Source organism: Arabidopsis lyrata (genome assembly GCF_000004255.2).
Source record: "Arabidopsis lyrata subsp. lyrata unplaced genomic scaffold ARALYscaffold_3, whole genome shotgun sequence".
Lineage (NCBI taxonomy): Eukaryota > Viridiplantae > Streptophyta > Magnoliopsida > Brassicales > Brassicaceae > Arabidopsis > Arabidopsis lyrata.
Genome location: NW_003302553.1, coordinates 5,094,847 through 5,115,650, shown reverse-complemented (window position 1 = coordinate 5,115,650; position 20,804 = coordinate 5,094,847). Strand labels below are relative to the sequence as shown.

General features: G+C 39.0%; 8 protein-coding genes across 8 annotated transcripts; 5 read left to right on the top strand and 3 right to left on the bottom strand.

Annotated features, from left to right (window-relative positions):
• The first annotated feature begins 298 nt into the window (after positions 1–298).
• On the top strand, positions 299–1,798 carry LOC9320993 (peroxisomal 2,4-dienoyl-CoA reductase). The gene is made up of 5 exons (XM_021030276.1): positions 299–565; positions 643–802; positions 909–1,081; positions 1,205–1,427; positions 1,512–1,798. Exons 1-5 carry the CDS (start codon positions 380–382, stop codon positions 1,664–1,666), a joined length of 897 nt encoding a protein of 298 aa, XP_020885935.1. The 5' UTR covers positions 299–379; the 3' UTR covers positions 1,667–1,798.
• Positions 1,799–1,828: 30 nt separating this feature from the next.
• Positions 1,829–4,296, top strand: LOC9318856 (phosphoglycerate kinase 1, chloroplastic). The gene is made up of 6 exons (XM_002884880.2): positions 1,829–2,400; positions 2,485–2,562; positions 2,648–2,908; positions 3,023–3,340; positions 3,738–3,896; positions 3,970–4,296. The coding sequence occupies exons 1-6, from the start codon at positions 1,981–1,983 to the stop codon at positions 4,177–4,179; spliced, it is 1,446 nt and encodes a 481-aa protein (XP_002884926.1). The 5' UTR covers positions 1,829–1,980; the 3' UTR covers positions 4,180–4,296.
• Positions 4,297–4,358: 62 nt separating this feature from the next.
• LOC9320992 (probable ubiquitin-conjugating enzyme E2 23) lies at positions 4,359–5,976 on the bottom strand. The gene has a single exon (XM_021030927.1). The coding sequence runs from the start codon at positions 5,538–5,540 to the stop codon at positions 4,359–4,361; it is 1,182 nt and encodes a 393-aa protein (XP_020886586.1). The 5' UTR covers positions 5,541–5,976.
• Positions 5,977–6,076: 100 nt separating this feature from the next.
• On the top strand, positions 6,077–8,402 carry LOC9318855 (pentatricopeptide repeat-containing protein At3g12770). Its single transcript, XM_002884879.2, has 2 exons — positions 6,077–6,192; positions 6,273–8,402. The coding sequence occupies exons 1-2, from the start codon at positions 6,153–6,155 to the stop codon at positions 8,315–8,317; spliced, it is 2,085 nt and encodes a 694-aa protein (XP_002884925.1). The 5' UTR covers positions 6,077–6,152; the 3' UTR covers positions 8,318–8,402.
• LOC9320991 (DCN1-like protein 2) lies at positions 8,363–10,607 on the bottom strand. The gene is made up of 11 exons (XM_021032318.1): positions 10,361–10,607; positions 10,095–10,156; positions 9,846–9,985; positions 9,699–9,757; positions 9,594–9,617; positions 9,373–9,455; positions 9,215–9,279; positions 9,052–9,101; positions 8,862–8,963; positions 8,720–8,779; positions 8,363–8,619 (listed from the first exon to the last, which is right to left on the bottom strand). The coding sequence occupies exons 1-11, from the start codon at positions 10,361–10,363 to the stop codon at positions 8,515–8,517; spliced, it is 753 nt and encodes a 250-aa protein (XP_020887977.1). The 5' UTR covers positions 10,364–10,607; the 3' UTR covers positions 8,363–8,514.
• A 1,379-nt stretch (positions 10,608–11,986) lies between these two features.
• LOC9318854 (zinc transporter 1) lies at positions 11,987–13,867 on the top strand. The gene is made up of 2 exons (XM_002884878.2): positions 11,987–13,214; positions 13,414–13,867. The coding sequence occupies exons 1-2, from the start codon at positions 12,459–12,461 to the stop codon at positions 13,723–13,725; spliced, it is 1,068 nt and encodes a 355-aa protein (XP_002884924.1). The 5' UTR covers positions 11,987–12,458; the 3' UTR covers positions 13,726–13,867.
• A 74-nt stretch (positions 13,868–13,941) lies between these two features.
• LOC9320990 (ALA-interacting subunit 1) lies at positions 13,942–16,281 on the bottom strand. The gene is made up of 8 exons (XM_002882741.2): positions 15,828–16,281; positions 15,621–15,679; positions 15,462–15,536; positions 15,270–15,383; positions 15,105–15,175; positions 14,627–14,924; positions 14,245–14,534; positions 13,942–14,163 (listed from the first exon to the last, which is right to left on the bottom strand). The coding sequence occupies exons 1-8, from the start codon at positions 15,919–15,921 to the stop codon at positions 14,109–14,111; spliced, it is 1,056 nt and encodes a 351-aa protein (XP_002882787.1). The 5' UTR covers positions 15,922–16,281; the 3' UTR covers positions 13,942–14,108.
• A 1,613-nt stretch (positions 16,282–17,894) lies between these two features.
• Positions 17,895–19,440, top strand: LOC9320989 (myb family transcription factor PHL12). The gene is made up of 5 exons (XM_002884877.2): positions 17,895–18,357; positions 18,443–18,519; positions 18,613–18,688; positions 18,764–18,836; positions 18,937–19,440. Exons 1-5 carry the CDS (start codon positions 18,216–18,218, stop codon positions 19,274–19,276), a joined length of 708 nt encoding a protein of 235 aa, XP_002884923.1. The 5' UTR covers positions 17,895–18,215; the 3' UTR covers positions 19,277–19,440.
• Positions 19,441–20,804: the final 1,364 nt, after the last annotated feature.

The following is a 20,804-nucleotide window of genomic DNA, read 5'->3' as shown; positions in this document are numbered from 1 at the left end:
TATACTAAAATGTGGATACCGGAGATATCACTATCCGATGATTTATCTTATCGCCTTATCGGAGATATTAACTATTTCCGTCGTTTGTTATATGTTTCGAAGTTCGATGAAAATATATATACAAATTAAAATTAAATTGTTTTTGTGGTTATCAATATTTGGTATATAACGAAAACGCTGACTATAAAATCGTCATTTGGTAACAAATATTGTAATTAGTAGAAAGATAATAATTTTGTAATTCTCTACTAAAAAAAAATGAGGAGGAGATATTAAAAGCAAAGTTTGGTTAGTGGGTAAAGGTCCAAGTAAGAAGAAGAGACAGACACACGCACCCATTTTTTTGTCTGAAGCTTTTAGCGAATTTGCGTGTGTGGTTATGGAGTCTCCGTTCAAACCTGATGTCGTCAGAGGTCAAGTGGCTCTCATCACCGGTGGTGGATCCGGCATCGGTTTCGAGATCTCTTCTCAGTTTGGCAAACATGGAGCTTCTATCGCTATTATGGGACGCAGGAAACAAGTCCTCGACGACGCCGTCTCCGCTCTCCGATCTCTCGGAATTCAGGTAATCCTTTTTTCGATTCGCGGTTTTGTTCATCTAGTTATGTGGATTTTTCGTTGAATTCTCTGTTTCCTTTTAAGGCTATTGGATTAGAAGGTGATGTTCGTAAGCAAGAAGATGCGAGAAGAGTTGTGGAAGCAACTTATCAGCATTTTGGTAGAATTGATATTCTTGTTAACGCTGCTGCTGGCAATTTTCTGGCTGCTGCTGAGGATTTGTCTCCTAATGGCTTCAGAACAGGTTCATTTTTTCGATTATCATTAGTTTTGATCATGGTTTGTGAAGAATTTTGCCTGAAAGTTTGTCAATTTTAGCTCAAGGAAACGTTTTTATTGTTGTTGTGCAGTCTTAGACATTGATGCGGTAGGAACATTCAACATGTGTCACGCAGCTCTCAAGTATCTTAAGAAAGGAGGTCCTGGGAGAGACTCATCAACCGGTGGCGGTTCCATTATTAACATAAGCGCCACTTTGCACTACACAGCTTCTTGGTATCAGATACATGTATCTGCAGCCAAGGTAATTTGATTAGTCTGATAACGTCGTTCACTGTCTCGAGTTTTGGTTAGGAAATCAAGAACTAGGTAATGGGAACAATAGAATGTAGCAAATCTGATCTTAGGAGTTTGAAACTTGAAACAGGCTGCAGTTGATGCTACAACAAGAAACTTGGCATTGGAGTGGGGAACTGACTACGACATTAGAGTGAACGGGATTGCACCAGGTCCCATTGGAGGTACACCGGGAATGAGTAAACTTGTACCTGAAGAGATTGAAAACAAAACCAGAGAGTACATGCCTCTTTATAAACTTGGAGAGAAGTGGGATATCGCAATGGCTGCACTCTACCTCAGCTGTGATTCTGGTATGCTGAGTTAAAAGCACACTCTTTTGTCTAAAACATATATAGATGGTTAGATGATGATACATTGCTTGATTTGGTTAACAGGGAAATATGTGAACGGACTGACAGTGGTGGTAGATGGAGGACTGTGGCTTAGCAAACCACGCCATTTGCCTAAAGAAGCGGTGAAGCAACTCTCTCGTGCGGTGGAGAAGAGGTCTAGGGCCAAGCCTGTTGGTCTGCCGACCAGCAAGCTGTAGATCATTTGGATTTTCTCAGATCTCAAATAAAAATGTATTGGGTAATTGGATTACATCAGAGACAAAAATTGGTAGTAAGATCATGTAGATCAAACTATCTTAAGCACAATAAAATTAGCATTCTTTACAACATGTAGAGGATAGAGGCAAAACAGTAAACGAATATATGAGCTAAAATGTTAAAGCTTTAGAACCTCTCATCAATGATAAGAGAATAAATATTCCAAACTCTCTAAAAACCCAATGGCTAACAACATTGTGAGTCACTCTCTCTGTTTCTCATCTCCTCATCTTTTTTATCTTCTTTGATCCACATGGCTTCCGCTGCCGCAAGTCCCGCCTTTTCACTCCTTAAGTCCACCGGCGGCGTCGCTTCCTCCGCCGGAACTCGCGCACGCGCCTCCCTTTTACCAGTTCCCTCTACCTCTGTCTCCGCGCGTCCACTTGGCTTCTCCGCCACTCTCGATTCCCGTCGTTTCACTCTCCACGTTGCTTCCAAAGTTGAATCGGTGCGCGGGAAGGGAAGCAGAGGAGTGGTTTCTATGGCGAAGAAGAGCGTCGGAGATCTGACCTCAGCTGATTTGAAGGGGAAGAAGGTTTTCGTGAGAGCTGATCTCAATGTACCTCTCGATGATAACCAGACTATCACTGACGATACCAGAATCCGTGCCGCTATTCCAACGATCAAGTATTTGATCGACAATGGTGCTAAAGTTATCCTCTCCACTCATCTGGTAATGTTTCCACACACTTTATACATTTGAATTCCTCCGTTACCTGAACTAAAGGAGAACACTTTATGCGTTTTGATCTTCCAGGGAAGGCCAAAGGGAGTCACACCAAAGTTTAGTTTGGCTCCTCTTGTCCCTAGGCTCTCCGAGCTTCTTGGTATTGAGGTAAAATCTGTGATTTTTCTCAGTAATCAATCATCTTCCTGTGAGAATCAATCACTTGAGAGTTTATGGATGGTGAATTTCGCAGGTTACGAAAGCTGATGATTGTATCGGTCCAGAAGTAGAAAGCTTGGTGGCTTCTCTTCCTGAAGGTGGAGTTTTGCTTCTTGAGAATGTCAGGTTTTACAAGGAGGAAGAGAAGAACGATCCTGAGTTTGCTAAGAAGCTTGCTTCTCTAGCTGACCTTTATGTCAATGATGCTTTCGGAACTGCTCACAGAGCTCATGCTTCTACCGAAGGAGTCACTAAGTTCTTGAAGCCTTCAGTTGCTGGTTTCCTTCTGCAAAAGGTAATATTTTGATAGAGATTTATTTTCTTTTGATTGTCAATTCTGCATTGAAGCACCATTGTACCTTACCCTTACTCATGAATTTTTTTGTTTACTTCCTCTCTACCTCTACAGGAGCTGGACTATCTTGTTGGCGCTGTTTCAAACCCAAAGAGACCATTTGCAGCCATAGTGGGTGGTTCCAAGGTCTCATCAAAGATTGGAGTTATTGAATCGCTTCTGGAGAAATGTGATATCCTTCTTCTTGGTGGTGGAATGATCTTTACATTCTACAAGGCACAAGGTCTTTCAGTTGGTTCGTCCCTTGTTGAAGAAGACAAACTTGAATTGGCTACAGAACTCCTTGCCAAAGCTAAGGCCAAAGGAGTCTCTCTTTTGTTGCCAACAGATGTTGTGGTTGCTGACAAGTTTGCTCCTGATGCCAACAGCAAGGTCTGTCTCTCATCTCGCGGTTGCTTAAGCTAGGCAGTTAATAAAATTCTTGGGTGATGGTAAATGAACAGGAAATGAAATAGGTTTTTGGGGATTTTAGTTAAAAAACCTTAGCACTAGTCTACTACATATAAAAGCATTAAAAATAACTGAGAAGCAGTTTATTGCTCCTGAAAGCTGGGTTTAAAACTCTTATATCAACCGTTTGCTAGCTGTTTGTGTTTCTTGTAAAAGAAAACAGAGGGGTGTGGTGTTCTAGATAAACTAGGTGCGGTTGTTCTTGCTTGATGATCCTTAAAGAGAGAGAGATGAGAAAACAAAAATTGTTAAATATTTGATCTTGCTTGAGCTTTGTGTTCTGAGTAAAGTATGTACTGTTTAATGTGGATATTTGTAGATTGTGCCTGCATCAGGCATTGAGGACGGATGGATGGGATTGGACATCGGTCCAGACTCTATCAAAACTTTCAACGAAGCTCTGGACACAACACAAACAGTTATTTGGAATGGACCTATGGGAGTTTTCGAGATGGAAAAGTTTGCGGCAGGAACAGAGGTAAGAAAATGATTTACTCATGAACATGTGGTAGATGAATATTAGATTAAGTTTGAGATTGTGGTTGTTGCAGGCGGTAGCGAATAAACTAGCAGAGCTAAGTGGTAAAGGAGTGACAACGATAATAGGAGGAGGAGACTCGGTGGCTGCAGTGGAGAAAGTAGGAGTAGCAGGAGTCATGAGTCACATCTCCACTGGTGGTGGAGCCAGCTTGGAGCTGTTGGAAGGCAAAGTACTTCCCGGTGTGATCGCCCTTGATGAAGCGATCCCAGTCACCGTTTAGAAACTCTTACCATCGATGAGTCAAACGCTGTATACTTACAGAATTTCTTTCTATGTAAATCTACCTATTCAACACTTGATTATTTATCAGAGTCTCGTTCTCCGGTATAGAAACTCATATATTAAAATTCTGGAAGAAAAAAAAAAAACAAAAGATAAGAAAAGACATGGACCAGACACCTAGTAATCGAAAGACAAAGACAAGTACTTGCTCCAAAAGCTTTGGATTTTGGATGTCTTCTTAATACCATCATCCCGTTGAGTGTAGGTTGGGTAGTTGGGAGATGAAGAAGAACCATAGTAGTAATCGCTTAATGTATGTTCTTTCTCCTTCAATTTCTCCAGCTCTGCTTTCAGGTCACTGTTCAGAATCTGCTCACAATAAACTTTATTGCCTTCAAAGGCAAAGTACAACTTCCAGAACATTTTCTTGTCCCTCTCCTCCTCCATATCCAACTCTTGCAGCAAGTTCCGCAGAATCAAAGGCCCCTTCCTCCTAAAATACCCTTTTACGAAATCTTGAAACCCCGCGAGCGGCTGTTCAAGAATATCTAGCATCTGGTGACATGACTTGTTGGTGTTCATCAACACAATCTCTTGAATGTGGAGAAACACATCTAAGATGTTGTAGCAGGACTTTTCTTTCAATGACTTTTGGGCTTCAGGAGTACTCAAATGAAGGCCATAGGGATGGTAATAGAAACTCGGTGCTCGATATGGATACTCCCTAGGGAACTTGAGGTCGAAGAAGTACAAGTTATGATTCTGATGACAATCTGTGACAGTTACAACAACTCTCATCAGCTCTTTTCTCTCTTTATAAGTTCTCACGAAGAAGCTGACTCCTTCCTTCTCCCTCGAGGCTAGTCCTGTCTCTAGAATCCCCCACAATCTACCCACGGTACTACTCGAGCAGACGCAGCAGCAAGAGTAACAGCAATGGTAGTTGTAGAAGTGATGGTCTCGCGGAGCGTCTCCATAAACAGCTTCGAACCTTTTGAATCTCTTGAAGTTTAAATCAACTTTGTCTCCTAACTCCATGATCTCTTTCTCGAAAATATCAATAACGAAGTAACTGTCTTTTCCAAAACGAACGATGTCGCCCACTTTATCACCTTCCGATTGCGGTTTAGACTCCGGTATAAGTTTTGGGGATTCATCTTCTTCCTGCTCAGTAGTAGAAACTGCCGAAGCTTTCTCCGCACGTCTCATAAATTGATTAGCAGATTTTGACCTAAATTTGTCTGCAAGTAATACTCTAGGTTTACCTGCTCGATCATCATCAGAGTCGCTGCTGCTTGCATCAATACCTTTATTCCTACCTTCGAAGAGATTAGTAATCAAAGAATTATTATTACTCATGATTTTGCTTTTCTCGTGAGCTCTGTTCTGCCTCTTCTAAGTATTTTATAATGGAGATCTTTAAGCGATTTGTTTAAGCTAATGTCAGTTAGGATTAGGAAAAGAGTAGACCCTAAGAATTAAAGGATAAGTTATATAGATTCTGACCGAGATACGATTATGAGCCTGATTAATTGTGTCTTCTTTATTTGGTAACTGTTTTAACAAACTTCTTATGATTTACTTTCCTTAATATGATTATTCTCCTAATCCCTAAATATACTGCTTATTAGTTATAAAAAAAAAAAAGATTTATCTTTCAATCTTAATTTATTTTACTTCAATAGGATTATAAAATTTTATTGGTATCTATTTATCCTGGAAATTTCTTGTTTATCCTTTTTAGTTTTTACTGAATACAAAATTATGAAATCGGTCCTCGGGCTTTAAAAAGGCTTGTGTTGGTGGAATTAGGAGAATAGGCCCAAGTCACAAAAATATATACAAGTTTTCCACATAAATAAAACAATTTCCAAACAAAAAAAAAACCTGTGAAATATAAATTGAATTCAAATATTGATATGTGAAGAAAAGGAGTGTGCTGAATATGATGGAGATAACAGAGTAATAACCATGTCGGAAGCATCTTGTCTTGCTTCTCCTTTTCTCTACAGTAAGAAGAACTCTTGTTACTTATGTCCAATTTAGTTCCAAAACCCCAAAGTGAAATGTTTTGTGTTTTTTTTGGTGCAGCCAATTCTGGAATCCATTCTGATTCTTTCTACGCTTCGCTGATTGATAGTTCCACTCATAAAGCTCAGTTGAGGCAAATTCACGCACGTTTATTGGTTCTGGGTTTGCAGTTCAGTGGTTTCTTGATCACCAAGCTCATTCACGCTAGCTCTTCCTATGGTGACATTACTTTTGCACGCCAGGTGTTCGACGATTTACCTCGTCCTCAAGTATTCCCCTGGAATGCTATTATCAGGGGTTATTCGAGAAACAATCACTTCCAAGATGCTCTTCTTATGTATTCCAAGATGCAACTCGCTCGTGTTTCTCCTGATTCTTTCACTTTCCCTCATCTTCTTAAAGCTTGCGGCGGTTTGTCTCACCTTCAGATGGGTAGATTTGTTCATGCTCAGGTGTTCAGGCTTGGATTTGAAGCGGATGTGTTTGTTCAGAATGGTCTCATTGCCTTGTATGCGAAATGTAGGCGTTTGGGATGTGCGAGAACTGTATTTGAAGGACTGCCATTGCCAGAGAGGACGATTGTCTCATGGACGGCTATCGTTTCTGCTTATGCTCAGAACGGTGAGCCTGTGGAGGCTCTTGAGATTTTCAGTCAGATGAGGAAGATGGATGTGAAGCCTGACTGTGTAGCTCTTGTCAGCGTTCTCAATGCTTTCACTTGCTTGCAGGATTTGGAGCAAGGGAGATCTATTCATGCTTCTGTTATGAAGATGGGTCTTGAAACAGAGCCTGACTTGCTCATCTCTCTCAACACCATGTATGCAAAATGTGGCCAAGTAGCAACCGCCAAGATTCTGTTTGATAAGATGAAGTCACCTAACCTGATTTTGTGGAACGCCATGATCTCTGGCTATGCGAAGAACGGTTTTGCCAAGGATGCTATTGATTTGTTTCATGAGATGATCAATAAAGATGTCAGACCTGACACCATCTCTATAACATCTGCCATTTCAGCTTGCGCTCAAGTAGGTTCTCTTGAGCAGGCCCGCTGGATGGATGAATATGTAAGCAGGAGTGACTACAGGGATGACGTTTTCATAAGCAGCGCTTTAATCGATATGTTTGCTAAATGCGGAAGTGTAGAGTGCGCAAGATCAGTTTTTGACCGAACACTTGACAGGGATGTTGTGGTGTGGAGTGCTATGATTGTCGGGTATGGATTGCACGGGCAGGCAAGAGAAGCAATCAGTCTGTACCGTGCAATGGAGCGTGATGGAGTACATCCCAATGACGTCACTTTTCTGGGGCTTCTCATAGCCTGTAACCATTCAGGCATGGTAAGAGAAGGCTGGTGGTTTTTCAACCGGATGGCGGATCACAAAATAAATCCGCAACAGCAACACTATGCATGCATCATTGATCTACTTGGTCGTGCTGGTCATCTAGATCAAGCTTATGAAGTGATCAAATGCATGCCGGTCCAGCCCGGTGTAACGGTTTGGGGAGCACTTCTAAGCGCTTGCAAAAAGCATCGCCACGTTGAACTGGGAAAATACGCAGCTCAGCAGCTATTCTCAATAGACCCATCCAACACAGGCCACTATGTGCAGCTCTCTAATCTGTATGCTGCAGCGCGTTTGTGGGACCGTGTTGCAGAGGTGCGAGTGAGGATGAAGGAGAAAGGATTGAACAAAGACGTTGGATGTAGCTGGGTTGAAGTAAGGGGAAGGTTGGAGGGTTTCAGAGTGGGTGATAAATCACATCCAAGATACGAAGAGATAGAGAGACAAGTAGAGTGGATAGAGAGTAGACTGAAGGAAGGTGGATTTGTGGCTAACAAGGATGCTTCATTGCACGATCTCAACGATGAAGAAGCTGAAGAGACTCTGTGCAGCCACAGCGAGAGGATCACAATTGCATATGGGCTTATAAGTACACCCCAAGGGACAACACTGCGGATCACAAAGAATCTGAGAGCATGCGTGAACTGTCATGCCGCTACAAAGCTTATCTCGAAGCTTGTGGGCAGAGAGATTGTTGTGAGAGACACAAATAGGTTCCACCATTTTAAGGATGGAGTTTGTTCGTGTGGTGATTATTGGTAACAGATAGAAGAGCAAGTTGTTGGTTTCATTACTGTAAAAACTAGATTAGTCTTAAAGTTGAAAAGCTTACTTATTTAATCATCAATTTCAAGATTCTGACAAGAAACACAATAGAAATCTGTAAGATAAGTCTATTAAAATAATGAGAATAAAGGAACATTGTAAAATAGAGCTGATTACTTCTCCCAGTTGGCTGGTCACTTCTCAACGACATTCTTGTCATACAAATACTCAACGAATTCATCAATGAGGTAAGGCCATGCTCCTTCAGCATCGTAATTCGACAGCACCGGGTCGACCGTCTGCATCACAAAATATTGTCTCAATCCATATATCAACGCTAAGCCATAGTTTCAATCAATGTAAGCTCAATGATACAACTGTATCTAGTTTTTCTCTTACCCTTGCAAATTCCAGGAGCTGTGCCCATGTGTCCTTAGATATGGCCTTGTTATGACGATCCTGATTTTGGGAAACAAAATTGTATCAGAAGTAACAAATATGATAGAACATGCCTTGATGATATATTATACTCAGTATTTACCTGCAAGAAATCACACCAGTGAGTTACCAATGGCCAGTCTCTTTCTGCAAAGAGCAACTGCCACATCCCAATCGCTGTGTCTAAGGCAAGAGATTTCTGCCCCTGAAACATTTTACAGTTATACTATTTGTCACTAATCCAGAGAAAAACAACATCTTCTAAAAGCAACTACTTCAAATCAAGCTTTCACCTTCTCTTTCGCCCACCCAAAAGCAAAGTTGTATATATCATGGAACTTTTCTGAACAAGATAAAAGCACAGGAAGAACATTACACATATGTCAGCTAACATGGGACAATCCATCAATCAATTCGTAAACCAGATAAAGAATGGCCACTCAATTTTATCCTTACGTTCATCTTTAAGCTCAGAACGCATAAATGGCAGCTTTTCGTGCAACTTCCCGATTGAATCTACACTGCCATCATAAAATTGGGTCTTAGAACTTCACATCAAAAGACCCTTGATCGGGTCAAAACATTACAAAAATTGAAAAGACTAGTTCACTCACCCTAATGCCTGTAATCCACTGATAAATTCTTGCCTGGAAAATTCACACGCTGTGGCAGCATTCATATGCCACGAAAGAACCAACTGAAATTCAAGTGGAGTAAGAACCCATTTAACCAAAAGTCCAGAAGATGAGAAAAAAAACTCAGTGCAACCAGTGAGAAACCAACGAGTTTAACTCATAATAGGTAGTTGTAGGAAAAGTTTTAGATTAAACATTACCGTGACTATGTCTTGGGGTTCCACCTGAAGAAAAATTCAAGACAGTTATTATTAATGTAAAACAAACAGCATCATTCTTAAGCATTATTCAAGAAAATTAAATACCTCAAGATCATTACACAGAACCGAGATACCCTCCGCTAGAATCATATCAGAATACGGGTCTGTGCAAAACGTAACATGTCATTTCTAAAGCAAATGATACTAAACGTGGCTTTGATAAACTCAAAAGAGTAACAACAAGAAGCTTGCCTTTATATCTATTGTAGAGTTCCTCCAAGCGTCTTACATCAGCAGCATTGCTTCTTGGTTGGGGCTGGCTGTAAAACACATCAAACGCTGCTTCAAGGTGCCAATCACTAGCTTTGAGAGCCTGAAGAGCATTCTTCTCGCTGCCCACATTATTAAACCAAAAGAAAAACCAATTCAAATTCCTGTTTTGGCCTAATAACAACAAATCTACAGTGATAAGACTTGCTCTTTGGAGATAGATCCAGTTACCTAGCTCCAGTTATAGCCACGAACTGCTGAAGTTTGTCACGGTTGCTTCTACTCAACTTATGCTACAGAAACAAAACCAATCATATGATTATAAATACTCACAAAGATGTCGATAATCTCACTGAAATCGCAAAATTAAGGAGCCTTGCACGTTTCTATTCAACTTGAAATGAAACTCTAAATAGCAAAAAAAGCAAAGACGCCATAAGAGGATCCGTAAACCCAAAGCAGAGGAAATAAAAGTAGGAGGAGGAGAAAGCGCGTACCATCGTGAAGAAGAATCCAGAAGCCAAGACACAAAACCCTAACAAGGTAATCGAAGAAAGAGACGTCGTTGTTTGCTATCTATCTCTCTACCTATTCGCCGTCGCGAAGCAAAGGAGGTGTGAGAGGAGAGGAGTGAGTGACTCAGGGAAGACTCGAGAGAGAGTCTCTCACGATTGCTTCTTCTACTTTCCTCTCTCTCTCTCTCTCTCTCTCCGCCTCTCTCTTTCTTCAATGCAACTTTTTACTTTTCTTTCTTAAAATTATGGAATGACTCCGGTTCGCCAAACCGGTTTATTTGGTCAAATTAGTTCTATCTTTTGCTAGTTTATCAGCTGGGAGATTATTATATATGTACCTTTTTTTTTTTTTTTTTTTTTTGTCAAAGTTTTATATATGTACCTTATAGTTTATAAAAACATGATTTTGGTAGATGATTTGATACAGTTTAATTCAATTGGTCATACAAAGTGATGATATGAATCTTTTTTGACATCAGTTATATAATCTTTTTTGGCGGGAAGAAATAACGGTAAACGATATCAAAATACTTAAAAATGGTAAAAAGTAGTAGTAGAAGATAATGATATAAAAAAATAAAAATACCGTTTTTGGTATAGCTTTTTAATACGGTTTTATGATTAGTAATTATTAAATCGGTAAATCATATATTGTAGTGGTATAAAATTACTGATCAAAGATTAAAAAAAGAAAAAAAATGTCTTAAATACACTAAAAATTAATTAGGTGTATATATAGCAAAATAAATAATATTTTGATTCATTTGTTAGTTGATATCACAATTTGCCTAGTCATGTTAAAATCAATAGGCAGTGCACATGTAGATGTTTGTGGACGATTGCTGCGAAAGATTTTTCATAGAAATAAAATAAAAAATTCAATTTTATTTATAACGAAATATTATTATTTTCTAGTGAACAATTTTAGGGATAAAAAGTTAAATAATTGAGTGAAGCTTGATCAAACTTTGATGCTTTTCGAATTAGTTCTGTCCGATTTCTTTGCTTATGAAAATTCAACAATTGTTTTCTCAAACGTCTGTCTGTATATCTTATTTATAGTTCAGAGTTTAAAGACTATAATAAACCAGGATATAAAAAGGTCAAAATCATTTAGGTTCAGGTAACCATCACACTCAAGTAGCGATGGTGAAATCTAAATTTGAAACACGTGGTTTGATTGGGCCAGCATTATCCACCCATCCCACCTGGAGAGGACGATGAGACCATCGTAAATTTCTTGCAGCCAAAAGTAAATTAACAAATCAAATTAAAACCACTCTTCTCACGGCTCACATAGTAACATGACGACATCCTGTCTTCACATTTACTTTCTACTTAAAAAGTCTTCACATTTTCAATTCATAGACATATATTTTGCTTTCCATAAAGTGAAAAGAGATGTGCTAACCTTGACAACTAATAATAATTACAAGGATTAGCATACACAACTAATCTCTTTTCCATTCTTTTAGTATAATTTATTCAGCATACCAAAAAAAAAAGTATAATTTATTCATTGTACAATGGTTCCATTCAATGCCTACCTAAAAAAAAACAATACACTAGTACGTTTAAGACCAATAATGTTCCAAACTCAATTGGTCTCTATGCTTTTTCCTTAGTTATCTATCTTTGAATTGTCGTCGTAGTTTTATTATTGTATCTCAAAAATGTATAAATAGATAAGTAATGATTAGAAGAGATCGAAAGGGCGTCTTATTTGAGCCATCCATAGACTACAATCTAAGATACTTGCGGAATTTCTTGTACTAACCAATGAATTCTTTCGCAGCCTTTTTCCGTAAATGTTCCCATCTATTTTATCTAGTCTTTGTACTTAGTGTTATACAATAATAACAGAATTTTAAATTCTTTTTGTGCGTGACTAACAAAGAAATGTGTATAGTGGTCAACTCTACGTAACTAGAGATTCTGCTATGAACATTTATGGACCACTCGCTTCAAAATAAAGTTGAGGTTCTCTCTCGCTTTCTCTCTATAAAAAGCTTCTCTTTCTTCCCCATAACTCTTCACACTTTACTTTCTTACAGAACAAGAACACAAATATCTTAAACTCATGTCTGAATGTGGCTACTTTTCAGCAACAACTATGTTGAGAATTTGTGTAGTCTTAATAATATGTTTACATATGTGTTGTGCCTCGAGTGATTGTACAAGCCACGATGATCCTGTGTCTCAAGACGAAGCAGAGAAAGCGACGAAGCTGAAGCTTGGTTCGATCGCTTTACTTCTTGTGGCCGGAGGAGTCGGCGTGAGTCTACCGTTGATCGGGAAAAGGATTCCGGCGTTACAACCGGAAAACGATATCTTCTTCATGGTGAAAGCTTTTGCTGCAGGGGTGATCCTCTGCACAGGTTTCGTTCATATCTTACCAGACGCGTTCGAGAGATTGAGCTCTCCATGTCTCCAGGACACTACAGCTGGAAAGTTCCCGTTTGCGGGTTTCGTAGCGATGCTGTCGGCGATGGGGACTCTTATGATCGACACATTCGCGACAGGGTATTACAAGAGGCAGCATTTTAACAGTAACAGTGGGAGCAAGCAAGTGAACGTAGTCGTAGACGAAGAAGAACATGCGGGTCATGTTCACGTTCACACGCACGCGAGTCACGGACACACACATGGCTCGACCGAGTTGATCAGAAAACGCATAGTGTCACAGGTACTTGAGATTGGGATAGTTGTGCATTCGGTTATAATAGGGATATCACTTGGAGCTTCACAGAGCATAGACACCATAAAGCCACTCATGGCTGCACTCTCTTTCCATCAGTTCTTTGAAGGTCTTGGCCTCGGTGGATGCATCTCCATGGTTAGTCTCTTCCACGATTCTTTACTTTCTATTAATCACTTCATGTCGTTTGGTTTAGTCGTTTAGACAAAGCTCTTACTGTCATAGGTGGCAGTAGCTTAGCTTAGGCGAATCCTGTCACAACAATCATTTTTTTCTTCATTATTCAAAAGTCAATTGATTGATGATAGCATGATGATCAAGTTGTGTGACTGAATAGGCGGAGATGAAGTCGAAATCGACAGTGATAATGGCGACATTTTTCTCAGTGACAGCGCCACTTGGGATAGGAATAGGGTTGGGGATGTCGAGTGGTTTTGGGTACAGGAAAGAGAGCAAAGAGGCAATAATGGTGGAAGGAATGTTGAATGCTGCATCTGCTGGGATACTCATTTACATGTCACTTGTTGATCTTCTTGCTCCTGATTTTATGAATCCAAGATTGCAATCCAATCTCTGGCTTCACTTGGCCGCTTATCTATCTCTCGTCCTAGGCGCTGCTTCCATGTCTCTCCTCGCCATCTGGGCCTGATTCTTGAGCTGCAACTAACAAACAAACAAACCAAATGCCGCTCTTTTTTCTCGAATCTGTAATGGTGTGTCTAATCTTGGAATCAATACTATTCTATTTTGAACACAATGATTGCCTTTGCTAGATACAAACAATAGTTAAAGGCAGAGAGGCCAGCTAATAAATCCGCATCGAGGGACTGCTTTTTCCGGAGAAAAAGAGAAAAGGTAAAGAGCATGATAGGAAGCCAATAATCATTCTATGTAATGAGCACCTTCCAACTGTAACATTATACATACATTTCACATCTATATTAAAGAAAAAAAAATCATCGCTCTCAGTTTTGGATGAAATTACAACCACGGATAAGTAGATTTATACACGCAGGTAATGCAGTCATTTGTTTACCGACCTCCAGGAATTCTGTTCCACGACAAGTAGGTAGGATCACCGAGTCGCCTGCAGAAACCCCACACCACACCAAATCAACATCTATCTACATGAGTAATACATTTAAAAGGCCAAGGATAAGCTACAAACCTGGGTTTCACAAGATACATGACGGTAAATGCAAGTGCCAAGAAGAAACAGATTCCCCCAACAGTGAGGTAAGCAATGCCGAGGAAGTCGTTCTTTCCACCAAGCCAACTTGTTGTTGACAGAACAAGCTTCTTCTTCCCACTGAAACTGTATGTGTTGTAGTTGTTCTGCAGAGTCACTTGTATGTTATCACCCTTCTCCAAGTCACTCTCTATCTTCCCGTATAATTTTCTAAATGTTGGCAATGCTGCAGTCCTCATCCACACGATCAGATCCTCTTGGTCACTCAACTGAAAGAGATAGAGAGAAAGGGAGACAAAGTTAAGTGTTTTGCAAAGGATATGACTGGGCCTAAGACTGTACTGTGGTATTAAGGGCTTACTGATATATTTGGATCTAGAATGGCACCACCAGTGAGATTGCCCTTCTGAAAGTTCTTGGGAAACACCCTTTTCCCAAACTTGTGTTCCCTGTCACTCTTCCATGCGATTCCTTTCTTGTTTACCGCTAAACGCTGGTTATTTCTTGATAGAGCGTATGTGTCATTAAAGAGACTCCAAGCAATTAGACCACATGGCACAATTGGCAGCCCACCAACATCATCCTCAGGCTTGCATGCGTCTATTTGATTCTCATCTTTCACACTTCTCAATTGTGAATCACTTCGGCTTTTCACATACCTATGATATCAATAAATAGCAATGCCAGAAATATATGAGGAATCTATAGTGAACATTTCTTTCCTTGCACCGAACTACTTTGTGATATCAATGTAGCGGTAGCGGTTTAATCTAGGTCTAACACTAAAACCCCATACAAATATAAAGCATTACCACGAAGGTAGAGGTTCTCAACAATACCTGCGGTGATTCTGGTAGAAGTTCTCAAGCTGGTAATATACGTAGATAGGCTGCTTCATACGCTTAGGCACCTGAAAACACCCAAAGAGAAAAGAGAAAGTAAACAAAAAACATTCAAAGGCTAATAAAATCTCCAAGAACGAAACACATGCATATGGAACTCACTATTAGCGTCCGGGTACAAGATTTATTTGCAGCTCCTTGAATGTATGCAACCTTGTTAGCCTGATCAGGTGGAGGTACGCATGCACTATCATACCGATCAACGATCTCAACAACCTACGCATGAGAGTTGAAACATGTGACATAAAAAACCATTAAACGAAGAGCAGCACTGGATCGATCATGGTCACTTACATCCTGAGAAGCAAAGAGAGAAATAACTCCAAGGGGAATGAAGATAACACTAATGATCAAAAATGTTGAAATCACCTGCAGAAAAAAGAGTAAATTAGATAGCGTTTCAAAGAAAAAACTAGAGAATCAAACATGAGTTAAATATGAAGAGAAGCTTACCCAACCAGGCGTAAGAATTGGCTTGCAAGCTGGAAGCTCCTGCTGTGTAAATTTCGAATCTGCAGATCAAACAAGTTTTAGCTATAGCACTCTCGATTCCTAGCTAAAATCCCAACTAAAAATCAATACACACTAAAGACACAGCGAATACTAAATCTAGCAGACGAGAATCGAGAGGAAGATGACGAAGAGGGAAAGAAAAAATACACTTGGGTCGTTTGGAGTTTCTCCGGGCAGCGGAGGAATCTACCGATCCGGCAGCGGCGGCGGCGCTAGAAGATGGCGTATTAGTAGAAGACATAGCTGATAGGAGATCTCTGTGTGGTGAATGGGGGAGAAGGAAATAGAGAAAAGCAGAAGGAGGCTATATTAGAGGAAGAGAATGGTCGTCGTAGTCGTCAACGGCGGCTGGTAAGACCCATTTCCATCGATCTAGAAGAAGAAGAGAAACCCCAAGATTGAAGTTTCGTAGGATGGATCGTGGCACTTGCCGATTGGTAAAGACGGTCCCTTTTTTTCTTTTTTCTTTTTTCAGAAGCTGAAAATACGAAAAATATTACGAAAATTAAAGCATGACCAATTCTTTGATTTTGTTATGGACTTATTATGGTCACAGCATGAGTATTAAATTAGGGAGAACAAAAGAAACAAAGAACAAGAAACCAAAAAAAAAAAAAAAAAGATCTATCCGCTCAATTGCTAAATTTATTTTAATGAATTGATGATGTGGGAGGACTATATAGAGTTGTCAATAAAATTGAAAAATCTATGCATGGCAAACGACAAAAACGTCTGTTTAAAGAGCATGTTTATCCCTGATATTTGATGGATATCAGTTAGGCCTGGACATAAACTCCGAAATCCAAAAATCGATCCGAAACCGATCCGAAAAATCCAGTTCCGAATCCGAACAGAATAGTTACAAAATCCAAACGGATAATGAATTCTCCTATCCGAATTATCCGAACCGAATCTGATCCGAACCAAAAACCGAAAAGATATCCGAAAACCGAAAATAAAATTATATATCCAAAAATATTAGTTATATTTAGCTATAATTTTATAACAAATAACAAAAATATCCTAAATAACCTAGATATCGGAAAGTTTTTAGTTATATTTGTTAAAATTATACATATTTTTGGAAATTTAGCCAAATTTTAGTAAAGATTAATCTATTTTTTATTTAAAATGAACATTTTTTTAGTTTCTTTTTACTCAAAAAAAATCCAAAACCGATCCGAATCCGATACTATCCGAACCGACCCGATCCGAATAGTCATAAAATCCGAACGGATAATAAAATCTCCTATCCGAATTATCCGAATCCGAATAAATCCGAACCGAATCCGATCCGAAATCCCAGGCCTACTATCACCCCATGAAAAATATTAAAAAAAATTCATTTTGGGTTGAGACTGGGTTGAAACGGATCACTCAGGTGAGTCTTCTGAGTCAGTATCAAGTGGCCATGTGTCACGTTTTGAGTGGGCCAAAAAAAATTTAGGGGAAAAAAAAACTCTCTCATTTTCGTAAAAAAAAAATACTAATTTATTTTAGTGATACCCATTAAGTTTCACCATTAAACATACAAATTTAACAAAAATCTTACTGAGTATCATAGATTAAACAACTAATTAAATTAATACTAAAAATGCTAATGATACTCATTTGGTTTATGGATAAACATGCTCTTAGGACGCGGAGATAATAGATAGCGACCAAATAATAGGGCTCAAACTAATTGGGCCTTTAATATAAATTGGGCTTGAACTGCTTTGAAAAGGGCCGGCGCTTTATTCATCGGTCCAATATTTGTAGTGCTTTGTATCTTACTTAAGCTGGATCAAGACAAGTCTGCTTCACATTGGTTTGATACACACAGTCTTCTGTGAGTTGAACCATCATGAGTCATGAGTGGTGTCTGATATGAAAGGGAATAGATTCATCTGTAGAGGAATAATATAAGGAAAATCCATAAAATAAAGGAGACTAGAAGCTGCTTAAAAATTAAGCAAACAATACAAATACTTTCTTCCTTTTTTTCTTTTCTTTCTTCCAACTTCTGATTCCTATTTGCATACATATAACTTAATTGATGAACTAAAAGTTAAACATCAGCTTTGTTCCACTTGTCATCTTTATTGAAAGGTACAAAGCACACGAATCTTTTCATCTAGATCAATTAAACAGATTTTAAAACAAATATGATGCTTTTGTTCCTTATTCCCATGCATTTGCATATTTCTAAATGAAAAAGTAATTTCGTATCGTATGAATGTGTAAGGCCACATGCGTCAATACATTGGAAATAGAAGGAGTTGGACGTATAAATTTGGATTTTTTGGTATTTAGACATGTGTGGATGCAAAAAAGCTTGCATGGTTTACAACTTCAAAGCCTAAACCCTACTGCATATATAGATATGTCTCCCATTATTTTCATATATTAAAAATTATTTTATGTCAATATCACTCCATAATTTATACTTCAAAATTTGCAAGACCTCGTGTGTTCCTTTTTCCATCTTTCATAAATACTAATATTCTCTTGTTGAATAGAGCATCATCAATCAGCATTTAATTTGTTAGTTGAATGATGCAGTCGAGAGATGAGATGAGAGATGAGTCATCATCAGGTCTCGTCCTCACCACTGACCCTAAGCCTCGCCTTCGCTGGACCACTGAGCTTCATGAACGCTTCGTTGACGCCGTCACTCACCTTGGAGGCCCTGACAGTACGTTTAATTTCCATAATCATCATAAATCTCTCTCTCTCTATATAAACTTCAGAGCTATATTAATTGTGATATATGTGAGCAGAGGCTACACCAAAGACGATAATGAGAGTAATGGGTGTGAAGGGTCTCACGCTTTATCATCTCAAGAGCCATCTCCAGGTCTATACTCTCTTCCTTCTTTTCATTTTTCTTCTTGGTTTCTACTTTTGCCGTAGTTAGGATTTAAAATATATGTGTGTGTTTCAACTACAGAAGTTCAGACTTGGAAAGCAGCCTCACAAGGAGCATAGTCAAAATCACTCCATTAGTATTAGAGACACAAATAGAGGTCGGTCATAATTCATCAACCTTAATACCATATATGTTGGTTGATTCATTTGTAAATGCAACATCATGCATGCAGCTTCCATGTTGGATCTTCGAAGGAATGGTGTATTCACGACTAATCCGCTGATCATTGGTCGCAATATGAACGAGTACGCCCTTTCAATTCCAAGTCTTAACTATATTGATTCAAATATATTACACAAAATCTTATAATATAAAAATGGTAATTATATATGGATGGTGATGAAGGATGCAAATGGAGGTGCAAAGAAGGATAGAGGAAGAAGTAGAAATAGAAAGACAGGTGAATCAAAGGATAGAAGCACAAGGGAAATACATGGAGAGCATATTAGAAAAAGCATGTGAAACCCAAGAAGCAAGCCTCACTAAAGACTACTCTACTCTCTTTTTCGACCGCACCAATATTTGTAACAACACATCGTCCATCCCAATCCCATGGTTCGAGGATCATTTTCCTTCCTCTTCCTCCATGGACTCTGCGTTGATTCTCCCTGACATCAATTCCAATTTCTCCCTGCAAGATTCTTGGAGTTCGATCACAAAGGGTCGTACGGTTTGTCTCGGTTAGAGAAGACATATATAGATCTAGCTATTTGACTCTTTGTACTCTAGTTTCTAATGCGCACTTTGGTGTATAAATTGCACAAATTTACTTGTAATAACTACTGCCAAACATGAAGTCTCCGTTATTCCCTTGGTATTTAAATGCAGTGATGTGCAACGTGTGGTGAAGTATGCTGCCTCAGCCCGCAAGGTGGTGGGCGAGTGGTAGGGCGAGTCCGGAGTTGAGGGTGAAATCCCCGAACCCGGGTTCGATCTTCCTCCCTCGCTGTTATCAACACTTTGTTGGGAAGTCTAGGCTTGGGCTTCGGCCCAGGCAGTTTACCTGGTAGTCTGGTAACAGGCGATCCAGCTACCCCCGGGTATTAGTCGGAAAGCATTCCAAACTCGGTTCAGGCAGTGTGGTAGCCCATCCTTCGGGGTGGTAGTGAGTCCACTCTGTAGCACTCCGATGCGTTCCTACCGAGGCTGACCGGATCAGCCGATCGGGTATATCAAAAAAAAAAAAGTATGCTGCCTCATGAATATCACAATTCTTGTGTGTTTTTTTTTTTTTTTGATCAAATTCTTGTGTGTTTATTATATATGTGTTCACAGTTCATTTGCACAATGATATATACGATCCTTCTCACAACATAATTTCTTACTTTTTGTTCTTTCGATAGGGGTGTTTTTTCTTCTTTCTGAAAGCCATGATATTTGAGTTATATTTTTTTAAGTCACATCCATTTACATGCAAAATCTCCACGGTCAATTTTTGTTAAAAAAAAAGTCTACATGCACAATTATAACCGATCAATCTTACGTCTATCTATCTAGTCACTTTTCTAGCCATCATCAGTCATCACCAGCCACCGATACTGTTCTGTTCATTTCCGCCAGTCTTAAATAAAATATCGCTGCACTTGCAGGCTTTTGTGAAATTTTGCCATTTCCTGGAATTATTGAAAATTTGCATTTGTCCACATTCTGATAATTTTTGTAATAGTGTGCAATAATTGAAATTAGGGCCAAAAGCCTAAAACTAGAAAAGCCCATTTACTATATCAGGTCCTATACCATAAATAGTTCATAGACCAGCTAGAGAGTCTGGTAATGTTGTATTCTCAAGTCTCAAGTCTCAAGTCTCAAATCTCAAGTATGTCTGTCGACGAGTCAATGGAAGTCTTGTGGATCTGAAACGGTCAAAAATGGATGTAATTTTTTAATCTTTTGTAAGGACTGGTACATAACTTAAAGATAAGATTGGACGATGGAGTAAATGTGTTGTTTGTTTTCTCTCACACTTCATCAGTTTTCAGATCTTTGTTACTATTCGTTGTTTCTCACCTTTTCTTTCCAACAAAAATGTAATTACATGGCTCGTTTTTACATTTAGCAACATATGCAAGTTGTCAAGTTCGTCTCGTTCTAAGAATTTTTTATATACCATTTAAGCTGAAATATAAGAAAGTTTTTTAAAAATGTGGTCTACAAAATATATATAAACCCCAAAAATTAATCGTTAAACAAAAAAAAAATCCAAATCACAATGT